This window comes from Microtus oregoni, unplaced genomic scaffold, assembly GCF_018167655.1.
Source record: "Microtus oregoni isolate MIOR12 unplaced genomic scaffold, Mior012 000063F_ref0000156, whole genome shotgun sequence".
NCBI classification, from domain to species: Eukaryota; Metazoa; Chordata; class Mammalia; order Rodentia; family Cricetidae; genus Microtus; species Microtus oregoni.
This window is the reverse complement of record NW_024543873.1, coordinates 7,037,667-7,060,730: the sequence shown is the minus strand read 5'-3', so window position 1 is coordinate 7,060,730 and position 23,064 is coordinate 7,037,667. Positions and strand designations below refer to the sequence as shown.

The 23,064-nt window shown below is 38.7% G+C and overlaps 1 protein-coding gene across 1 annotated transcript in view; it reads left to right on the top strand.

The window, feature by feature from the left end:
* LOC121439879 (brain mitochondrial carrier protein 1-like) overlaps nucleotides 1-20,844 on the top strand; it is a 39,429-nt gene extending 18,585 nt beyond the window's left edge. Inside the window, 4 exon segments of the mRNA XM_041640495.1 lie at nucleotides 13,122-13,246; nucleotides 14,540-14,675; nucleotides 19,058-19,138; nucleotides 20,722-20,844. Of these exon segments, the coding sequence (XP_041496429.1) occupies nucleotides 13,122-13,246; nucleotides 14,540-14,675; nucleotides 19,058-19,138; nucleotides 20,722-20,763 (384 nt within the window). The 3' untranslated portion in view covers nucleotides 20,764-20,844.
* Nucleotides 20,845-23,064: the final 2,220 nt, after the last annotated feature.

Genomic DNA, 23,064 nt, shown 5'->3' with positions numbered 1-23,064 from the left:
TTTTATTAGCATATATTAATTATAAACAATGAGTTCCAATATTATGTATGGTTTTTTGAAACAGGTTTTCTCTATAGCTTTGGAGCCTGTCCTAAAACTCTCGCTGTAGACCAGGCTGGCCTCAGACTCACAGAGATCCACTTGTCTTTGCCTCCCAAGTGCTGGGATTAAAGGCTTGTGCCACCACTGCCAGGTGAGTTTCATTATATATTTTATTTATTATGTATACAATTTTCTGTCTGTGTGTATGCCTGCAGGCCAGAAGAAGGCACCAGACCTCATTACAGATGGTTGTGAGTTACCATGTGGTTGCTGGGAATTGAACTCAGGACCTTTGAAAGAACAGGCAATGCTCTTAACCGCTAAGCCATCTCTCCAGCCCTTCACTATATTTTAATACACTTATCTGATTGTATTTTTATCATAGTCATCCCTTATTACCCTCTCTTGCCCCCCCACACACTCCTGCTGAAACCTTTTATCTTCCTAGTTTGTTTTCCTCTACTTCCATATTTTTGTTTTTATTTGTGAACCATTGTCTTAATTAGATTTACTTACAGGAGCACAGATATCTTACCAATGTCTACATCACAGAAATAAATTGTCTTTTCCTTCTCTAGCAACCATTAGCTGTCTATAGATCCTCGTGGGCCCCTCCCTTCTGGCACCTGTTAACTGCCTTTAAATTCTTAATCAGGGCTGGGGCCTCATGAGCCTTTCTGTACTATATGATGAATCCAGAATTCATTTCATCCTGCAACACTGAGACTCTATAACCACTAAACAGCCATTCTCAGTTCCCCTAGTCTCTGGCAACCCCCAAACTGCTTTCTGTCTCTATGAATTTGTCAAGTAACTCAAATAAGTGGGCTCATATAAGTTTGTCCTTTTATGAGATTTCATTTAGCACAGTTTTCCTTAGATTTATTCATGCAATAGAATGTTTTTGAATTTCCTTTCTGTTAAAGACTGGATAATATATATGTTTGTATATTACTTAAACACTTCACAGATACACTGTATATATGCATGTACAAACACGTATACATTTTATATATCCAACCACTGATGGATGTTTGGGTGTCTTTCATTTTGGGGGCTATTGTGAATTATGTTGCAGTGAACATGGGTATACAAATATCCTTTGGGGGACACTGTATTTAATATTTTTGGGTACATATATAGAAGTGGATTTTCCAGATTATCTGGAAATCTTGCTTAATTTTTTAGGAGTTGAAAATAGCTACCTTTATTTTCCAGATGACTTAACATTATTAAGGCACATAATGAAAAGAAGTAAAAGTATATTTTGTTATGTGTTGAGATAGGTTATTAGGCAGATTTTTTTTGTCTCACCTTCCAGTTTCCAAATAATCACACAGGTTTATTATTAGGAAAGCTTGGATGATAGCTTAGGCTTGTTTCATAACTAGTTCTTACAACTTAAATTAACTCATATTTTTTATTCTACATTCTTTTACATGGCTCAGTTACCTTTACTTTGCAATGCCCATGTTGCTTGATCTGTGCCCCTGGTATTTCCTCCTTCTTTTCAACATTCTCTCTGCCCCAAAATCCTGCATGACTATTGGCCGTTCAGCTTTTTAATAAACAAATCTGAGTGACACACCTTCAAATGAACAAAGAAACTTTTCCACAATTGTTGAAGGAGCTGTGGGTTGCATTCCTACCGCCCTGCTCCCAGCCACCTGGCTAGCTTGTGCCCCGAGATAAGAACACACAAACTGTATTCATTTAAACACTGCTTGGCCCATTTCTATTAATGTGTGTGGCATCAAGGTGTGCTTACCAGGAAGATTCTAGCCTACGTCCATTCTGGGTCGGAGCTTTATGGCGTCTGCCTCAGAGAGCAGAACTAAGGCATATCAGCTCACTTCCTCTGCCTCCCAGCATTCTGTTCTGTTTACTCCACCCACCTAAAGGCTGGCCTGTCAAATGGGCCAAGGCAGTTTATTAGCCAATGACCTTCCTCCATCACACAATATTTTCCCTTTTTGTCTAAATAAAAAGGAAAGACGTAGTAAAACTATATATAATAAGAATAATTATCAAGTAAGAATTGCATTTACAATATCTAGTACATTTGTATTTGACAATTTCAAAGAAAATACTCCATTGTTTATCCTATTTTGGTGAAAGTTTTGTACCCAATTGTCTTTCTATCATAAATATGGAAAAGTTTAACTATAAATATCTAGTATTCAACTCCATCAAAGAGCTTAGAAGGATATAATATTACCTGAATAAATAAAGTGCATTGTAAGCAACTTCCAAAAATAAGGAAACAACATAGACATCAGTCTACCTGGACAGTTACTCAAAGTTCCTCTGCAGTGTTGCGGCACCCAGTCTTCAGCCTACAGGCCTAGAATATCTGGCAGACTTTTTTAGGAAGCAAGAACTTTGAAGGATAGTTTTGCCTTATCTTGGCAAAACTAAACAGTCTTTTTCCTTAGTGTCCTCCTTGTCCAGTTTGTATAGCATGCTGTCATCAGTTAAAACATGAGCAGTTTCTTGGCCAAATGGATATTTTTGCCACAATGAAAGCAAGCTGCATATGCAGGTTCTTAAGTGCCTATCATCCTTTCTGAAGTAAATTGGTGCTGCCAGGAGCAGACATGTTTCATTGTCATGAAAAGCCTCAGGTTATTAAACATCTTAAATGCTATATTCTTTAAGTTCTTGAAGTGTTTTAAGATCATATATCTACCTAAAATATATGTTTTACCTTGAAAATATACCTGATATGACTACAAGTTTGATTATTATAAATGACTATTAACCTCCATTTCTTTTCTTTCTTTCTTTTCTCTTTTTTGTTTTTTTTTGAGACAGGGTTTCTATGTAGCTTTGGAGCCTGTCCTGAAACTAGCTCTTGTAGACCAGGCTGGCCTCGAACTCACAGAGATCCACCTGCCTCTGCCTCCCGAGTGCTGGGATTAAAGGCGTGTCCACCACCGCACAGCTTAACCAGCTTTTTCTTAATTATGCATTAGATTTTTAAATGAACTGCATAAGCACAATATCCCAAACAAGAATATAAGCATATATTCAGTATAACAAAATAACTATTTTTATCAATATACTAAAATCCATATCGATGTAAAATATTTATGACTACTCGTTGTTCAAAAGTAGACTCAACAATCATTATATCCTATCATTTCTATACTTTTCTAAAAGAGATCCTTGAATCTAATCCCCTTCAGTTTTTTTGATCATGACCCAATAACAATTTGTAACTCCCTAAACAATGATAAACATCTATAACCCACTGAATGACCAAAAACCCTCCACCCCATCTCTTGGGAATGCGAGTGTTGTGTTCTTTAGACTGCTTCCTGTTGTCTGAGGGAACTGTGATCTTTGGGGAACCCTGAGAAAATTAGGATAATGTTCAAGTCCTGACTAGAATAGTCTGTAGGGCTGGACCATCTTTACCAGCAGCTTTGAAGCTGTTGTGGATGCAGAACGCTGAGGAAATTGTAACATAGGCACTCTGAGAGGCTAGGTCACCTGGATCACCCATTTTCATTGGTGTTTGGTTCCCTTGCTCTGAAAACACACAAACTTTTAAAGGTAACATACATGTCTGCATTAACACAAGTATGGACTGTGTGTTGTATACAAACCAGCCAAAGATGATTTTTTTGTTTTATGTTTGAGTGGGTAAAATATATGTCACCTGTCTTGTAGTTATTTTAGGTTTATTTCTTTATGTCTGTAACCAGGATTTTCGGGGGTCTTACCTGATCGAGACTGATGTCTACTAATCTTGAACAAACTGCTTCCCAAAGCAATACATTTTTTGAGTTCCATTTTAAAATTAAGGCATTCTTAAAATTTCTAGGCTGGCTTATTTCCACAGTCTCTTTCAGAGTCCAGTGTCTCCCAGCAGCTGTCATTTGCTTATCAGCAATCAAAAATTTCAAAGACAGCACAATAACATATATGATCCAGACTCATTTTGTATTTCCCATCTCGACATGGCTTATTTTTTTAATTACTTAACTCTTTCTTTAAAGCATTTCATCTATTATTTTTAAAATATTTATTGTGAAAGGTGATTTTAAAAAGGTTTATGGCATCAGAAAGGCCTGAAAAAAACAAATCAGGGTTATGGGGAAAACAAATTTATTTTGAGCAAGTGAGAAAGAGCCAACATACACAAGCTGCTGACTGACAAGCTTAAGCATCCCAGAAAATGTTCAAATTCTAAAATCCCAGCAGATGAGAAACTAGTGCAAACCAGCAGATGTCATTTCTCAGTGATCAAGTGGTAAAAATGTGCCTGAAAACCAATAGTGCGGGATAAGACTTGGCGAAGCACATACTCTGATATAAATAATAATAATTGCCATAGTCTTGGAAAGTCAAGTGTCCCGAACTACTGAGGGCTTTAGAAATGTGATTTTTCAATCAATACTTTCTTTAGGAATTTATCCAATGCAAAGAACCCTACATAAAGGCTTTTGTTTTAAAATAAAATAAATGCATGAAATGCAAAAAATATTTATTCATTCATTTTTTGACTATACTTTTTTTGTTAAGTCTACACATATTGTTAAACATACTGTAACCTGTTTAGAGTTTTTTTTTAGTCTGAACCTGCTTTACTTCATTTCTGTAACCTTTTCTGTTTGCATAGCAAAATATTAAACCACCACACAGCTTATGGCTCAAGCCCTCAGGCAGTGATTAAGAGATACAACTGTGTGCCTCATCCCACATAAGAGACTACAGGACTAGGAAGCTGTGTTTGGTTCTGCTTTTGTGTGTTTATAATCTTTTTAAAGCTTTTTTAGGTCTTATATGGTGGGTGCCATATGTAGCGAGTCTTTCTCTGTCCCACCAACCAGGCCCCAAATAATGACATGGAGTCTTACTGCTAATTATGAAGGCATGGTTGATAGCTTACGCTTGTTTCTAACTGGCTCTTATGACTTAAATTAGCCCATTATTATTTACTTTCTGCCTCGTGGCTTTATTACCTCACCTCTGTAATGTCCATCTTGTTCTCTCTCCATCTTATGGCATCTCTTCATTATTTTTCCTAGCATTATCTTTACTCCCTAAATCCTGCCTAACTATTAGTTGTTCACTTTTTATTAAACCAGTCTGAGTGACACATCTTCACAGTGTACAAAAAGATTATTTCACAACAATATGCATATTTTATTTACATGTAAAAATATAGTTCTGGGATTCCTGTAAAAATATAGTTCTGAGAATAGTATATCCTAGTGGTGGATACTTTTTTCCTAGCATTCATGAATCTATACATTCCAGTCCCTGCTATGCCTGCACACAAATCTATATTGAAACCTTTCTTAAAATAAACTCCAATTTTGTTTCAAATATTTTTTTAAAAATTTCAACAAAGAAATACACCCCCCAATATGTGATCCCTTCAGTCTGTCTCATATTCCTGCCTGGTTGTAACATTTGGTCCTGAAAATATTTCATGGTGTGCCTAACTCCTCCATATGGAGAATTGGCAGCAAAATGGAACTTATATAAGATTTGGAGAGACAGTTGTGTGGTAAGGCTTTTCTAGTGAGCTGGAGTGCACCTTACTGGTTCAAAGAGGATAGCTACTCCTTAGTTGTAGTCTGTTTCTGTCGTGCATTAGTGGGAATCTGCGTGTGGCTGAATTTTGGCTTCTCTTTTTTCTATTTATTTATATTTATGTGTCTTTTGTCAGAATGTTATGTAAGTGTACTACATGCATGTAGTGCCAGCAGCGGCCAGAAGAGGGCACCGAATACCTTGGAACTGGAGTTAGGGAAAGTTGTTGGTGTTAGAAAGTGAATTTGGTTCCTCTGCAAAAGCAGCAAGGGCTCTTAACCTCTGAGCCATCACTCCAGCCCTGTGATTTGACTGTTCAGGAGAAACTAGAAACTTGCATATCTATGTGAAATCCCTTAATTGACAACTAACTAAATCTTTTAGAAATGTTCTATAAGCTACATAAATAATATCTGTGGACTTATGTCAGCCAATAGTCCTAAATTATAGGATCTTACTGGTCTCCATGGGAATGGTCATTCTTTTTAGCAGAGTGAAGCAGATGGGGAGAGACGTCGAACAAGCTAATGGTAGGCTAGGTCAGCAAGATCAACCTTGGCGTAGTCTCATGACCTGAAAATGGGGTTTGAGAATTCAGAGATGATGAAGTACTTTAATATAAAAGTTGCTTCAGAAAACAATCACCTACATGAGATGTTATTTTCATTTCTTAAAGTTTATCGATTTTCCTTGATTCTCTATTTTGCAAGTGTTCTTGACAAATCCCTTATACATAATTAAGGAGTAATGCGGGTTGTGGGATGTTTCTGTTGGTAAAATGTTTGATGTACAAACATGAGGAACTGAATTTGATTACCATAATCCCCATAAAAAAATATCTGAAGCCAGGCACTGTTGTGTGTGCTTCAATCCCAGTATATTGGAGAGACAGAGAGGAGTAGCCAGCCAGTATATCCTAATATGTGAGGCCCAGGTCTCGGGGAAAGACCCAGTCTCAAAAGTCAAGGTGGACAGCACCAGAGGATTGTTCACACACCCCTGGCCATACACAAAAGGAGTAATGTTCAATTAAACTTATAAAGGCAAAACATTCACTGTAGTTTTTTAAATGATAGGCATAAAAATGAGGGACCAGTGAGATGTTTCATTGGGCAGTGATACCTCTCTCCAAGCCTGATTATCCAAGTTCAATTTCTAGGACCCACGTGGTGGAAGGAGATACCTGATTCCTGCAAGTTGTTTTGTGGCATCCACAGGGGTAGCATGCATATGTGTACTTACACATATAACAAACACAGGCACACACAAAATTAAAATATAGTAAAAATGGAAAAAGGAAAGCACAAATGAAATTACTTTATCTCTAATCCTACAAAGAGAATATTTTAATATATTCCATTCTAATCTTTTCTGAACAGTATATTTCCTTTAGTCTAAATTTAGTTCTTGTAGACCAGGCTGACCTCAAACTCACAGAGATCCACCTATCTCTGTCTCCTGAGTGGAGGGATTTATTGCATGTGGCACCACTATCCCTGTCTCAAGTAGAATAGGAGTGCTTGATATAATTTCATATCATGCATTTTAAAAAATGCATCAGGACAACTTCAAGTGTCATCTACCATTTTTTTGACAGTATCTCTCATTGGCCTGGAACTCGCTAAGTCGGCTAGAGTGGGTATCCAGAAAGCCCAGGGATCTGTTTGTCTTTGCTCCCATCACTGGGATAACAACAAAAATCTGACTTGTCGTGCATTACCAGCAGCCTGTGGTCTGTTGGTTCACTTCTTTCTCACTGCAGAAGGGCCTGGAAAGGAAGAACTGCTTTCCTTTGCCCTTTCCCCAGCTTCTTCCACTTCTTTCACCCTAGTGTCATCCTTTCTTCTCATCCTCAAATTCTGGGAGTCACACTGGAAACTTTCCCTTCCTAACTGACTTTTGTTTGTCTCTTAAATTTTTTTTTATTTAAGAGACAAAATTTCACCATGTAGTTCTGGCTGGCCTGGAACTTGTTACGTAGACTCGAAATCACAGAGATCTACCTGTAGGTAGAGAGTGCTCATTCATTTCTGGCCACCCAGACCCAAACAATCACACCTAAACTATATCAATTACAACACTGTTTGGTCTATTAGCTCAGGCTTCTGACTAAGTAACTTTTACATCTTAAATTAACTCATTTCTGTTATTTTATATTTTAACACAAGGCTCGTGGTTTGATACCTCTTGCTTCTTGGGAAGCTATATGGCATCTGCCTCCTTCGGCAGCTACATGGTATCTCCCTGATTCCACCTGCTCTCTCTATATATCCCTTCCAGCCTAGCAATATTTTGCCCTGCTATAGGACAAAGCAGCTTTATTTATTAACCAATAAAAGTAACACACATATAGAAGGATATCCCACATCATCTACCTGCTTCTGCCACCCAAGTGCTGGTATTAAAGGTGCGCATTATCACATCCAGCTGCCAATGTTTTTATTATTTTGTCATTGTAATGAGTGTGGACTCATGTTTCACCTTGCTTAGAGAAATTCTTCTTCTAGTATTTCAGATTGAGGTTAGGGCCTTGTATATCCTATGCAAAGAAGTTTGAGAGATGGGGTCTCACTCAGTTGGTAAGGCTAGCCATGAACTCTTTCTGTAATCAACACTAGCCTTGAATTTAGGATTCTTCTGCCTCAGCATCATGAGTATCTGGGATTAATTGCCAAGGCTATATCACCAGGCCTATCATTTAAAAAAATTTTGTCAGTGTATCTTATAGAAAAGGTGTTTTGTGCTGACATTTTCATATATGCATATGGCATGCTTTGATTATGTTCATCCCTGTTGTATGTACTTGCATCTAATTCCCTTCGTTGTCACAGATTATCCCCTTTCTGCTTTAATATCTTGTGTGTGTGTGTGTGTGTGTGTGTGTGTGTGTGTGTGTGGTGTGTGTAAGTGTTTTGTGGATGACAGAGAATAATCACTTTGGCTGTCATTCTTTTGTCTACTTCATTATTTTGAGACCAGGCCCCTCACTGGAGGGAGTTTTCTCTCTTCCTCCTCAATACTGAGATTACAAGTGTGCATCACCACACCCCTCTTTTTTTTTAAAAAAAAGTGGATTTTGAGAGTTGAATTCAGGTCCTCATGCTTGTATAACAAACAATTCACTGATTGAGCCATTTACCCAGCCCCTTACTTAAAAAAATTAGTTTTACTATTTTTGAATTGTTTGTATCTGTGTGTGTTTGCAGGTGCTCTTGGAAGCTGTACTAATGGATGTCCTGGAACTAGAGTTACAGGCAGTTTTGACCCACCTGACATGGGTGCTGGGAATCGAACTCAGGTCCTCTGCAACAGCAGTGCACGCTCTTAGCCACTGAACCATCTCTCCAGCCCCTACTAAAATAAAAAAAAACTATATTTATTTGTATGGATATTTTCCCTGCACGTGTGTCTATTTGCCACATAGTGCCTGGTGCCTGCAGACACCAGGCAAGGGTATTGGATACTTGGGACTGGAGTTACACATTCTTGTGAGTTGCCACATAGTTGATGGAATTGAACCTAATCCTGTTGAAGAGCAGCCAGTACTCTGAACTGCTGAGCCATCTTTAGCTCCATAGGATATTTTGTTTGTTTGTTTGTAATTGAGATAGGACTCTAACTATATAACCCTGGCTGGCTTGCAACCTGCTATGTAGACGAGGTTGGTCTTGAACTTAAGAGATCTGCCTGCCTCTGCCTCCCGAGTGCTGTGATTTAAAGGTGGTGTTACCATGTCTGGCCCCCTTAAACTTTTTCTAAAGGCCTAAAATATGATGTATTTTGTAGAAAGTTCTGTGGGCTACTGAGAAGAATTTGTGTTATACAGCCATTGGGAAGATATTCTGTAGATGAGTATGTCTATTTTGTCGATTTTATCTGTATTGTTGTTTAACTGGTTTCTTTACTATTTTGCCCAGATAAAATCTGGTGGTAGCAATGAGTTACTGAAGTCACTCATTATGATTGTATCTGTACTTACTTGTAACTTTATGTTGGCCGTGTTTGTTTTATGAAATTGGCTATACCAATATTTGGTGCATGTATATCTACAGTTGTTATGCTTTTTGGTTGATTATTCTATTTATTAATGTGTGATAAACATCTTTTTATTATCTTTGCTAGAGATTGAACTCTGAGCCTTGCATATGCCAGACAAATAGTGTACTATTAAGCCATAACCCCATTCAGGGACCGTCTTTAGTTTTTCTTAATAATTTTGTTTTGAAATCAGCTTTGTCACCTATGGGAATAGCTAATTCTGTTTGCTTTTAGATTCTCTTTGTTTGAATTTCATTTTTTGTTACTTTTCATTTAGTCTCAGTATGTCTTTATTAGTGAGGCAAGTCATTTACAGATAACAAACAATTAGGACTTGAGTGTTGTTATTCTTTTAATTTCTTATAGCCAGTCTGGCTTTTAAAGTAGTGACTAAATACCATTTGCATTTAAGATTGTTATTGCAGCTGGGTTGGTGGTGGCGCACGCCTTTAATCCCAGCACTCAGGAGGCAGAGACAGGCGGATCTCTGTGAGTTTGAGGCCAGCCTGGTCTACAAGAGCTAATTCCAGGACAGGCTCCAAAGCCACAGAGAAACCTTGTCTCAAAAAATATTGTTATTGCAAACATATATACTCATCTGTCCCTTCTTTATCTTAGTCATTACCTCATTTCAAAAGTTAATGGTGTTTGATTCTTCTCTCCTAATTCTTATTTACATGCTCTATCAAAATTTATTCTTTCCTAAGGATTCATAATTATTTATTTTTAAAATATTTTCTATTATTTTAATTATGTATACTTGTTTATATTTATGTATTGGTATGTATTCGTGAGTGCAGATGCCTTTGGAGGTTAAAGTAGTGTAGGAGGAGGGTCTGCTTGTTCGTCCCGGCCACCTGGCTAGCTTTGCCCCAAAATAACCACACAGAAACTGTATTAATTAAATTACTGTTTGGCCCATTCGCTCTAGCTTCTTATTGGCTAACTCTTACATCTTAATTTAACACGTTTCTATTAATCTGTGTATCGCCGTGTGGTAGTGGCTTACTGGCAAAGCTCGTCTATCTCCAGTGGCAGATCCACGGCATCTCCCTGACTCTGCCCTTCTCTCTCCCAGCATTCAGTTCTGTCTTCCATGCCTACCTAAGTTCTGCCCTATCAACAGGCCAAGGCAGCCTCTTTATTCATCAGTGGCAATCACAGCACACAGAGAGGACTCACCACATCAAAGTAGAGGTAGGGGGATCCCTCTGGAATTGGAAGGCAGGTAGTTGTCATCTACCTGATGTAGGTGCTAGGAACTGAACTCAGGTCCTCTGTAAGAGCTTAGAGTTTTCAGCCTCTGATGTAATCCATGGGTGACAGGACTCACTGCTTACTGTGGAGGATGGGAGCAGATTCCATCCTCATCCTCCATGCCTCACACTTCCTTCCACTTAAAATTCAGTATGTCTGTGTCTAATTTGCTCTCTATGTGGCTTCTTCTGATGGGCATCTTCCATCCAGACACCGTGACAGGGTATCTCTAGGTGTCTTAGGTATCCCTATTCCTGAGCTTGTGATTTCCCATTTTTCAGTTCTGTAGAATAGCTCAGTCAAACAACAGGCCCCCTCTCAAGATGGTACCTGATTATTACACCCCAGCATTTGGGGAGTGATGCAGTGGACTGCCTCTCCCATGTTAGCCTGCCATCCAGGAACACTCAGTGTCAACCCAAATCTCCATGTTTGATTTAAGGCTCGCAGGACTGCCACTTAGCTGCTACTTGGGCTGCCTGGACTCTACTGCTTATGTGTGGTTACTGCTTGTTAATTTCCCACCCTCTTGATGGTACTAGAGCTGCGAACTGTTCCTTTGGTCTCTTTGCTTCACTTCTCTGTATTTCTGTGTCTTTCTGCCTGTCTTTTCACCTCTTTCTTGATTCCTCATGTTCTCTTTCTGTCCTCATCATACAGGCTCCCCATTGTTGCCCTGACTCATTAATTTGGGAGTCCTATGGATGGAGATATCTGACTTGCCATTGTACCACTGAACTCTGCCCTCTTCAGTGCCTTTTCCTTTATCATTGTATTTTGTCCTAAATGCTTTCTTAGGAAAATTCACATATTCCAAAAATTTTTATCTTTAAAATATACAGTTCTATCAGGTGGTTTCATAGATTTATGCCACCATCACTATTGTCTAAGTTGAGGAAATTTCACTACCAAAAAGAAACTCCCTACCATTTAATAGTCATTCCCATCAGTGGTAATCCTCAGAACTCTATAGAGCCACTACTCTTCTTGCTTACTTCACATATTTCATCCAAGTGGAATTGTATGATGCCAGTCTTCAGGGAGTAGATATGCACACTCTCCTTCCTTCTCTCCTCTCTTTCGAAGCAAATATTCTGTCACTGAGCCAAGCCCTGAGTCCCAGAATATCACTTCTTTTTATGGCCAAATAGCAATTCCATTTTGGGCATATGCTATATTTTTTATTTATCTATTCATTAGATAATGAACATTTGTATTATTTTGTGTTTTTCAATAATATGCTAGCTATTGCTATGAACATTGCTATGTACATTTTTGCATGTAAATGAGTTTTCAGGCCGGGCGGTGGCAGTGCACACCTTTAATCCCAGCACTTGGAAAGCAGAGGCAGGCGGATCTCTGTGAGTTTGAGGCCAGCCTGATCTACAGAGTGAGTTCCAGGACAGCCAGGGTCACACAGAGAAACCCCATCTTGGAAAACAAAAACAACAAAAGAAAATGTTCCTTCATTTCTTTTGGGTGTATATCTATGAATGGAATTGCTAGGTCATCTGGTAATTTTCTGTTTAATGCTTTGAGGAGATGACAAATTGTTTGCCATGCTGGCGCTCCATTGTATCCACTTATTAGCAGTGGTAAGGGCTCCAGTTTCCTCACACCTTTACCAAGACTTCCTATTTTACGAAAAAAAGAAAAAAAAGACTACAGTCATCCCAGGAGGTGTGAAATGGCATGTCACTGTGAGTGGTTTTTTTCCTACAGGGTTTCTCTTTGTAGCCCTGGCTATCCCAGAACTCACTCTGTAGACCAGACTGGCCTCAAATTTAGAGATCTACCCACCTCTGCCTCCCATGTGTGGGATTAAAGGCACACACCACCACTGCCTGACTATCATTGTGGTTTTGATGTACATTTTTCTAATGACTGAATTCTTTATGATTTTCAAGTATTTCTCCTTTGTGTGGGTTATTCTCTCACTCACTTCATGATATCTTTTAAATTGCAAGTTTTTAATTATGGTGAAGTTTATCTTAACATATTTTATCAATTTTTTTGTCTCTTGTGCATTAGAAGTTATGAATGCTTTTATTTGTAGTACAGCATGTGGACTGGGAATTAGAAACATCCCAGCATTAGTCACTTATTTGACAGAATGAACTATACATTTCAGAGTTTATTTTTCTGGCAATTTCCATCATCGACTCATTTTTGTTCACTTTAAGATATATATCACTCTCAGTATTTCTCAGGTGTCTGATATCACCTTGGTTTTGTAGGGCATGGTCCCAACTGCTCAGCGTGCTGCCATCGTGGTGGGAGTAGAGTTGCCAGTTTATGATATTACCAAGAAGCACCTGATACTGTCAGGAATGCTGGGAGACACCATTTTAACACACTTTGTGTAAGTGAGCAGTGTTTAATTCATTCTCCAGATTCAGCAGCTTGAACATAAAAAGCCTCTTTTACTGATGTCCTCAGGTAGATTTATAACTGATATTCACGGCCTTAATACTTGTCTCCTGTCACCAATACTTCAAGCCTTCTGAATATTTGATACTTTTAAATTTATTGCTCTGTATTAATTATATAAAATAGTGGGTTTTATTGTGACATTTCCTATTATTTACATTTCTCATTATTTAATTAGTATATATTCATTTTAGAAGATTATGTGTTTCAGTATGACATTTTATTTCATTTTATTTAGTTTACATACCAGCCACAGATCCCCTTCCCCCCTCCTCCCTCTCTCCCAAGCCCACCCCCATCCACTCCTCAGGAGGGTAAGGCCTCCCATGGGGAGTCATCAAAGCCTGGCACATTCAATTGAGGCAGGACCAAGTGTCTCCTGTCCTACCCCTCCTCCCCCCCCCCGGCCACATCAAGGCTGAGCAAGGCATCCTACCGTTTGGAATGGGCTCCAAAAAGCCAGCTCATACACTAGGGGTAGGTCCTGGTCATACTGTCGGGGTCCCACAAACAGACCAGGCTGCAAAACTGTCGCCCACCTACAGAGAGCCTGGTTCGGTACCATGCAAGATCCCCAGCTGTCAGTCTGAGCTCCTGCAAGTTTAGGTCAGCTATCTGTCTGTGTTTTTCCATCATGACCTTGACCCCCTTGCTCATATAATCCCTCCTCCCTCTCTTTGACTGGACTGGTGCTTGGTCTGGTGCTTGAATGTGGAACTCTGCTCTGCTTCCATCAGTTACTGGATGACGGTAGTCATCAATCTGATTACAGGGGAAGGCCAGTTTAGGCACTCTGTCCACTATTGCTAGGAGTCTTCTCTGTAATCATCCTTGTGGACTCCTGGGAATTTCCATAGCATCCAGTTTCCCCCATAATGGAGCCCTCTATTGAGATATCTCTTTCCTTGCTCTTCCACCCCACCCCTCCCCCAACTTGACAATCCCATCCCCTCATGTTCTCATGCCCCATCCCCTTCCCTTTAGCACCCCCTTCCCTGCCCATAGTTTACTCAGGAGATCCCATCTATTTCCCCTTCCAAGGGCAATCCATGTGAAGGGACAGCCTTTCATTAGAAAGGATTTTCTTTCTCTGTATAATGAAGGACTATCAGGTTTTAGCTAATGGATCTGAGTTATTAGAGCTTTTGCATTTAGCCTAAATTCTGTTTCAGTGGACAAGTGATTGAAGTATGGATAATCTTCTTAAATTAGTTGTCACTTTTAGTTCTAGCTTTACCTGTGGTTTGGCTGGGGCTCTGGCATCTAACCCGGTTGACGTGGTGAGAACACGAATGATGAATCAGAGGGCAATAGTGGGACATGTGGACCTCTACAAGGGTACTTTGGATGGTATTTTAAAGGTATGTGCACTGTGGGTTTGGGCTACGGTTTCTGTTTTCTTTGATGTTTGAGAACATTTTATTCTTCTTGCTACATATTCTGAACATTAAGCAACCATTAGGTGTATTTTTTAGTAGCCTCTGAGAATCATCCAAAGGCAAATAACCACTCCCAGAAAATTTGCTAATGCATAGTGCTTCTTAATGTTATTCCAATTTGAATGCTTGAAAATACAGGATACATATAATACATATATGTATACATATAGTAATACATATAATAGCATTGTGTAGAATTATTACTATCAATATTTAATATATCCCAGGTCATGGAAGGGGAAGTTAAAAGGGGAGCAAGAGGGATGGAAATGATATAAATGAGTACTGGTGTATGAAATTCTATTTTTTTAATTAGGAAGCTGGAGAGGTAGCTCAGCACTTAAGAGTACTGGTTACTCTTCCAAAGGCCTTGTGTTCAAGTCCCAGCACCTACATGATACATCACAACTGTCTATAATGCCAGGGGATCTAACACCCTTTTCTGGCCTTCATAGGCACTGCATGCACATGTTGCATGAGATGCATGCAGACAAAACACCTATACATAAAATAAAAATTTTAATAGGATTACTATATCCCATGCTTTCCAACCTCAAATAAGGAGAGACTCCATAGTAGAAGTCCTGGTACTTAAGAAGCTTCAAAACCCAATACTTGGGTTAGGTTCCAGGTTGTTCTGTTGATCACATTCTGCCTTGAGTATTTCTGTTGGGGTTGGATATCATAAATGTTTACAAAAGTATTGGTTACATTATTACTATAAAAAACAATTCAGGGATAAAATGTGAAGGGACCATATGATTTTTCTGCTGTTATCAGTTTCAATGAACATATATTTGTTATTTATGAGGTACTATTTTAATAGCTAAAGGGAATTATAGGTATTACTAAAGTACTGACAGTTACAAATAGATAATAAATATAGCATAATAACTGATAAAACCTAGAACGCTATGGTAGGAAATTATGGCCCATACTTGAGAATTTTAAATAACTCACATTTGCTGAATGCTTTGTTGTATGACAGGAGCTGTTCTAATGAGATTTACATGCATTCAGTCACTTCATTCTCCTCATTATCCCATGAGATAGATATTTTGGCACTGAAGGATCACCTTCTTTAGAATTTTACAGTTAGCAAATAGGCGTGCTGCAATAAACTCAGACTTTTTGGCTTAAGGAAGCATTCTTAACTAATACGCTTGATACTTTCCTGATATCAGTAACTATAGGTTGAGTGGATTATATTGAGATGCTTAGAAATACTGAGAGCTTTAAACAGGTCCCATTTGTATTTTAAGTACGTCACTCTGTCTTTGTGGAAATAGTATCTAAGATAGTGGGTCTCAATCTTGGGTACACATTGGAATCACTCATTAATTTCACAGCTCCCATGTTTTTCTTAGATCAGTCAACTCAGAACCTGGGTTATTAAGAGTTTTAGAATTTCACAGGTGGTTGTGTGTTCATCCAAGTTTGAAGACCACTAATTTAAGGGGATGAGGGTGGGACAGTGACTAGGTCTTCTCTGTTTAACATGTTTTAGAATTAACTGAATTAATTCAGCATGTCAGAAATGGGACCTGAGAATTTATATTTCCAGCAAGGTTCTAACCTAGTTGACTTAAAGAGCCATTGAGTTGGAGATAAGAATGTTGATTAAAAGTTTTATGTAGTGATCTGAGTGAGAAATGATGAAGGCCTGAGCCTCAGTGTGACTGGGAATGTAGAAGATGGGACAGAATTAGGAATAATTTAGTTAGAAGAATTTAATCATTGAGAATAATTGGAATAATAGAGTTTTGTTGAGATGATATGGAGATGTGTGGGGAAGAGGGTGTGTCGAAGATGACTTCCCGGGTCTGGATTTGGTGACCAGATGTTGTAAACCTTCTCTGGTTATATACCTATCTGTATGTTAATGATCCTAAGAACGCTTCCCTATAACCACAGAATTCTACCAATTTAAGCCTAATATCTCCAAATACTATGAGTTCTTCCTCATACACATCAAACTAAGCATCAAAAACCATGTCCCCTATAAAATCTGGGTTTTTTTTTTTGATAATTTGGATGATGGGAAGGAGGTGACCACACGCAAATCTTGAGAAAACCATTTCATAAATAAAGAACAGATTATAAAAGGCCTGAGTTGAAATGAGTTTGACTTTATTAGAGTTAAAAATAAGGATTGTGTGGCTGAGTACAGTAAGCAAAGAAGAAGTCATAGGAAGTGAATTTGCAGACAGGGACATAGTCTAAATCATGTAGGATCCTAGAGGTCGCTACAAAGCATTTAGAATTAGAATGAAAGCCACCTGAGAACTTTGAAGTAGGATTGTCGTATAGTCTGATTTATAATTCTTAAAAGTTGATTTTAGTTGGTAGGTGGAGATCTTAAACCAATTAGGATTTTAGTGTGATAATTGAGATAATGATAATTGGATAATCTCTGAGGTCTCTTGTCATTTAATTATATGTTTTTAGGTTATCTGCATCTCAACTTTATTTTGGATAATTTTCAAAATTAAAACATGAATTTTGGATTGAGTGTTTCAGTATTTGCTGGAGGTCCATTGGTAGAAGCATATTATTTATGACTGTCTATCAATAGTATTATTACTATGTTATTATTTGTCTTTCCCATCCCCAAGTGATTAATAAAGACACTTATTTCTAGGTTCTTAATTTGCAGGATGAGAAAAGAGATACTTTTAAATCTGGCTTCTCATATTATTATCTTATTAAAATGTGTTCATTTCTCAAAACAGTGCTAAAATTCATTTCACCACTGAAAGGCAGAACAACATTTTTCAGTATCGGACAAAACACCCGACATATTGCCATTACTTTATAGATATTTGTCTATTATATAAACTACTTTTTGGCAGAATTCAGCATATGGCATCAGCTTTTGGCCTTAAGTCAGTCATCTAGTTCTTGAGACCATTTGGTGCATATAGAGACCCCCTGCTATGTAAGTCAGGGCACCACAATACACAGCAGTTCATGTTGTTCGTCACCCATAGTCCTCCAAACACTCACCTGAAATATCCCGTGGAGTCACAGTAACTTTAAAAGTAGAAAACAGAGTCAGAGAAGGAAAGTGACTTTCTCAAGTCCTTATTTCTTTCCTTGGTTTTCTTCATCCCTTTTATCATTTCTGGATACAATATGTATCAATATAATATCTACCAATATCTGTCCATCTATCCATCATCTATCTATCTATCGAAACGATGTGTGTATTTGCTTACCACAATAGAGTATACATTCAGTAGAGGCACAGATTGTATAAGCTATGTATAGCTGTATAGCAAATTACTCTAAAACTCAGTGTCTTAAAAGTACAGTATTCTTTTCCAGTTTTGGGGGATCAGGAATTAAGAAGCAGCCTTGTTGAATGATTCGAGAGTGAGACCTCTTAAGAGGCCGTACGTCAACCAAGACTTCAGCCATCATCAAGGCTTGAGTGGGGCTAGCATATCTCCTTCAAAGGTGACTCATTGATGTTAGTTAAATGCTTCAGCTCCCTATGATGTAGGCCTCGTTTCATAGTATGACAGCTGGTCTCCATCAGAGTGAATAATTCAAGAGAGGAGGCAATAGACACCTCATTATCTATCAAATGTTTTTTTATAATCTAGCAGTGTTAATTTCTGCTCTGTTCAACAGTCCTGATATGATGTGAGAGCTGCACAAGGACATGGATGACAAGGATAGGGTCCTTTAGGTGTGCCGTCACTTTATGTAGCTATTTCTAGTTACTGCAGACATACTGCCTGGGAAGTTACTATTTCTCACAATTTCATTTCACATGTTCATATAATGTACTTGAATCGATTATCTTGCATTATCCTCTCTTATTTCTGTCCCGCTCCCTCAAAATTCCCTTCTAATACCCAACAACTCCTATTTCTCATTGTTTTTATTTGTTTGTGACCCACTACATTTAATTAGGGTGTTTTGAGACAGGGTCTCATGTAGAGACCAAGGCTAGTCTCAAATTCACTGTATAGCTAAGGATAGCATTGAACTCCTGATTTACTTTCTCTGCTTCCAGAGTGCTAAGATTATAGGCATGTACTGCCATGCCCAGCTCTTACTTATGGTTATATTCCCAGAGTTAAGAAGTATGTGTTGTATATGTGGGGTGCTCAAGAAATAAATATTGAATAATGGTTTGATGCATTTAGATTCAAATTATTTAGACTATGAAGTATATCTTCGGAAAAGAGACCATTCATAGTAGCCAAAGTTTCTGGGAGTGGGCATGGAAAATGGTTGTCAAATGTAATAAAAAAAAAGGAAATTCACTATTTTCCGTTATGTCTTTACCTCAGATGTGGAAACATGAGGGTTTTTTTGCCCTCTATAAAGGATTTTGGCCAAACTGGCTTCGACTTGGACCCTGGAACATCATTGTATCCTTTTAGAAACTGAGAATACAAGCCAGTCCTTCAAAGTCCCAGGTATTTCTAGGTTATGGGAAGATAATTTTGATTATTAAATCCTTTATAGAAAAGTAAGAAACTCAAGCATCCCATTGGAGACCAGTGTGAATGGAACCAAGTAGAGAAATAACTTTCCCTTGGAGGCAAATACATATACTTAAAGGGACAGAAAAGATGTGCCAGATGTTCCTCTTTAAATCAAAATGTCTAAGATGGCTCAGTGTGTAAAGGTGCTCACCTCCATACCTGGTGACCTGAGTTTAATCTCCGGGACTTACGGTGAAAGGAGAGAATTTGCTCCTGTAAGTTGTCCTCTGAACTCTAAACACACATACACACACATACATACATACATACACACACACACACACACACACACACACACACACACACACACACACACACTGTGGCAGGTACATACCTTCCCCAGCAAACAAACAAACAAACAAATAACCAAATAAATGTAATACAACAAAATATCAAGCACAGCCAGTTGTCCTGTGAACTTCATGCACACACTCTGGCAGGCACATGTCCTCCCCAGCAAATACATAAATAAGTAAGCAAATAAATCTAATAAAACAAAATTTAGTGACACTGATAGAAGATGCTCACTGGAAACTCCATGCTTTTGTGGTCTAGAGTTCTTAACTGTGAGACCCAAATAGCTAGAAAATGCCAGCAGGACACAAAGCATTGGTAGAGTGAACAAAACCACAGCCAAGTAGGACTCTATTATCGTGGGTGCCTTTCTCTCCTTCAGCCGTGCTTTAGTGCCTTGTATGGGTAGAGCCATGCACTGGATACTTTGTGTACTTGTGAGCTTGGCAGGGTTGAAAAGTAATTCCCCACCCTTCTGGAATCTGTAGACTGAACAGAGAGTACATCTCTTTCTCTCTTTGGAATTGGGTTTTGTATTGTGTTGTGTTTGTTCTGTTTGCTTTTGAAAACTATAACTATATTATAATTCATTTTCATTGCTCAGTACCATTGATCATAATGGAAAATAGTAGGCAATCAACACATCTTATCTTTTTTTCCTGATTTTTCAGGACAGGGCTTCTCTGTGTAAGAGTCCTATCTGTCCTGGAACTCACTCTGTAGACCAGGCTGGTCTTGAACTCACAGAGATCTGCCTGCCTCTGCCTTCCAAGTGCTAGGATTAAAGGTGTGTGCTACCACTGCGTGGCCCAACACATCTCATCTTAAGAAAAGTCTTTGAAGGGCTGGAAAGATGGCTCAGTGGTTAAGAGCATTACCTGCTCTTCCAAAGGTCCTGAGTTCAATTCCCAGCAACCACATGGTGGCTCACAACCATTTGTAATGAGGTCTGGTGCCCTCTTCTGGCCTGCAGGCATACATGTAGACAGAATATTGTATATTAAATAAATAAGTAAATAAATATTTTTTAAAATCCAGTTTAAATAGAAAAGTCTTTGAAGGAAACCCCCTTTAGTCTAAGTACATTAATTTAAGAAAATGCAATGTACAATTTTCAAAATGGGTTTAACTTTCAGTGTCAACTCAGAAATCTTCCATGACTCACTTTTCAGTTTTTTATTACATACGAGCAGCTCAAGAGGCTTCAGATCTAAGAACTGAAAAATCCATGGACCCAACACTACCGCCCTTTCTACTGTTCTCCTTTGTGTTCCTAATGTATTTTGACAAAGACGTGTGTGTTTACAGAACCAGTGGTCTCCCGAGGGTCCTCTTATTGAAGAGTAGTAGGATGACTTAAGGTTGTTTATGCATCTGTGTTACCTCTTCCCTAAGAGGAAGTATTCACATTGAGAGTGTGACCCCAGATTGGTGTCTTCTGTGAAGATGGATACTGATGGGTGACATTCAAAAGGGCCTTCTTTTCAAATGTGGGTTAAATGCAGTTGGTTATCCCCAGACAGGTTACAGCAGAAGGCGACCAGCACAGGTCCTGCTATGTATGTTATAGACCTTGGTTCTCATTAAACTATTTATTGGCTGAATCATTCTGACTTTGTCTTCATTTACTCTCTTCTTTCCTAACTCTAAGTTGCCTTTTCTAGAAACTGAAACAGAGAAAGTGATTGAAATTGAGACTGGACTCTTACAACACATTTATGGGAGCTGCCTCTGCCTCCCAAGTGCTGGCATTAAAGGCGGCAGCACCACCTTCCGGCCTGAGATGGGATTCTTAAAACACAAATTTGTCCACAGAATGCCACCTGCTTCTAAACATCAGGGCAGTGGTTCTTTCCAGAATGTGAAACAAGTAAGCAAGTGGATCGTTTGGAAGGTTCTGCAGATAAAATGCTAACCACGGTTTACAAAATAGCCCTGTGGTCTGAGTTAAGGTCTTCATAATCATCTGCTCATGTGTTTATTCAAATGTCATATGTCCTTTACTTCCTGAATGCTGGGGATATGAAGAATGATCCTGTCTCTGGTTTTTAAGCTCACGTTAGAGTAGAAACTGGCTTGAGAGTAAACAATAATAGTTGGCTCTAAGTACTATGAGAGGGACAATCAAAGAGCTGCAGGAGGATGGAGGAGAAAGCTTTACTTAGAGGCTCTGCCAAAGCTTCAGAGTGGAGTTGACATTTAAACTGAGCCAAAGGACGAGGGGATGGTACCACGTGGATAAGGCCTTATATATCTTGACAAGTGTTTAACAACATATATCTGCCATTAGAGAATCATAAAGAATGGTTTTATTACCCTACAAATCCTCCTAACCCTTGGCAACCACCATGACTTTTACCGTCTCAATGGTAACGCCTTTTCCAGAGTATCATAATTGGAATCATACAGTAGCCTTTCACATGGGCTCCTTTCCTGTAGTGATGTCCTTTAATTGTCCTCTGTGTCTTTTAGAGATTTATTTTTATTTTGTGTGCATGTGTTTTTGCCTGCACTGTATGTCTGTGTACCACCAGTGCTCCTTGGAAGCCAAGAAAGGGTGTTGGATCCCCGGAACTGGAGTTTCCGATGATTGTTAGCTGCCATGTAGATGCTGGGATCTGAACCTGTGTCATCTGCAAGAGCAACAAATGCCCTTAACCACTGATCCATCTCTTTTTCCCTGTTCTAGATCTTTTGATGGCTGTATATTTCATTTTGGTTTAGTGCTACATTAGACAGCATAAGCCACTGTGACAGAATACCAGAGAAACCTAAAGGGAGAGAGGTTAATTTTGGTTCATGGTTGGAGAAGTCTCAGCTCAATTAGGTGAACTGACCATGCTTTTGGTGCTGTGATGAGGCCCATTGTGGCAGGAAGCCATGACAGAAGAAAGCTATCTGCTTTGTAGTAGCCAGGAAGCAGGAAAAAGAGATGAAGGGACCTGTAAATATTTGTCAAATGAGTAAATGAATTAATCTGTAGCGAAAGTATCAGATACAATTCCTAAAAATAGAATAAAGGTTCATAAGGTACTATAGTATATGTTTGTTTAAAAATTGAATTAACAGATAGATGATTTAAGATAAGGATTACTTCAAACCTGAGCCAATAGAAGGGCAGTACTGCCATTATTTTAAGTACTGTATGTATATATATACTGATGACTTCCAGATGGACATCTTCAGCCCATGCCTTTCCCCTTGCCTGCATACTAGTTTGGTTTTTTTGTGTGTGTGTGTGTGTGTGTGTGCCAGTGCCAGTGCCTACTCCACATCTCTGATCAAGTCTAATAGGTACTGTAGATTTGTGTGTGTGTGTGTGTGTGCGTGCGTGTGTGTGTGTGCGTGTGCACACACATGAGAGCGACTTCAATGATTTATTATGTACCAGATACTGTTGTAAGTGTAATGTCTTGTCTTTATAAAATGAAATCCTTAAAATCACCCTTCGAGGCAGGTACTGGTCCTATTTTTTTCAGATTATAAATTGACACACAGGAAAGTGAAGTACTTTG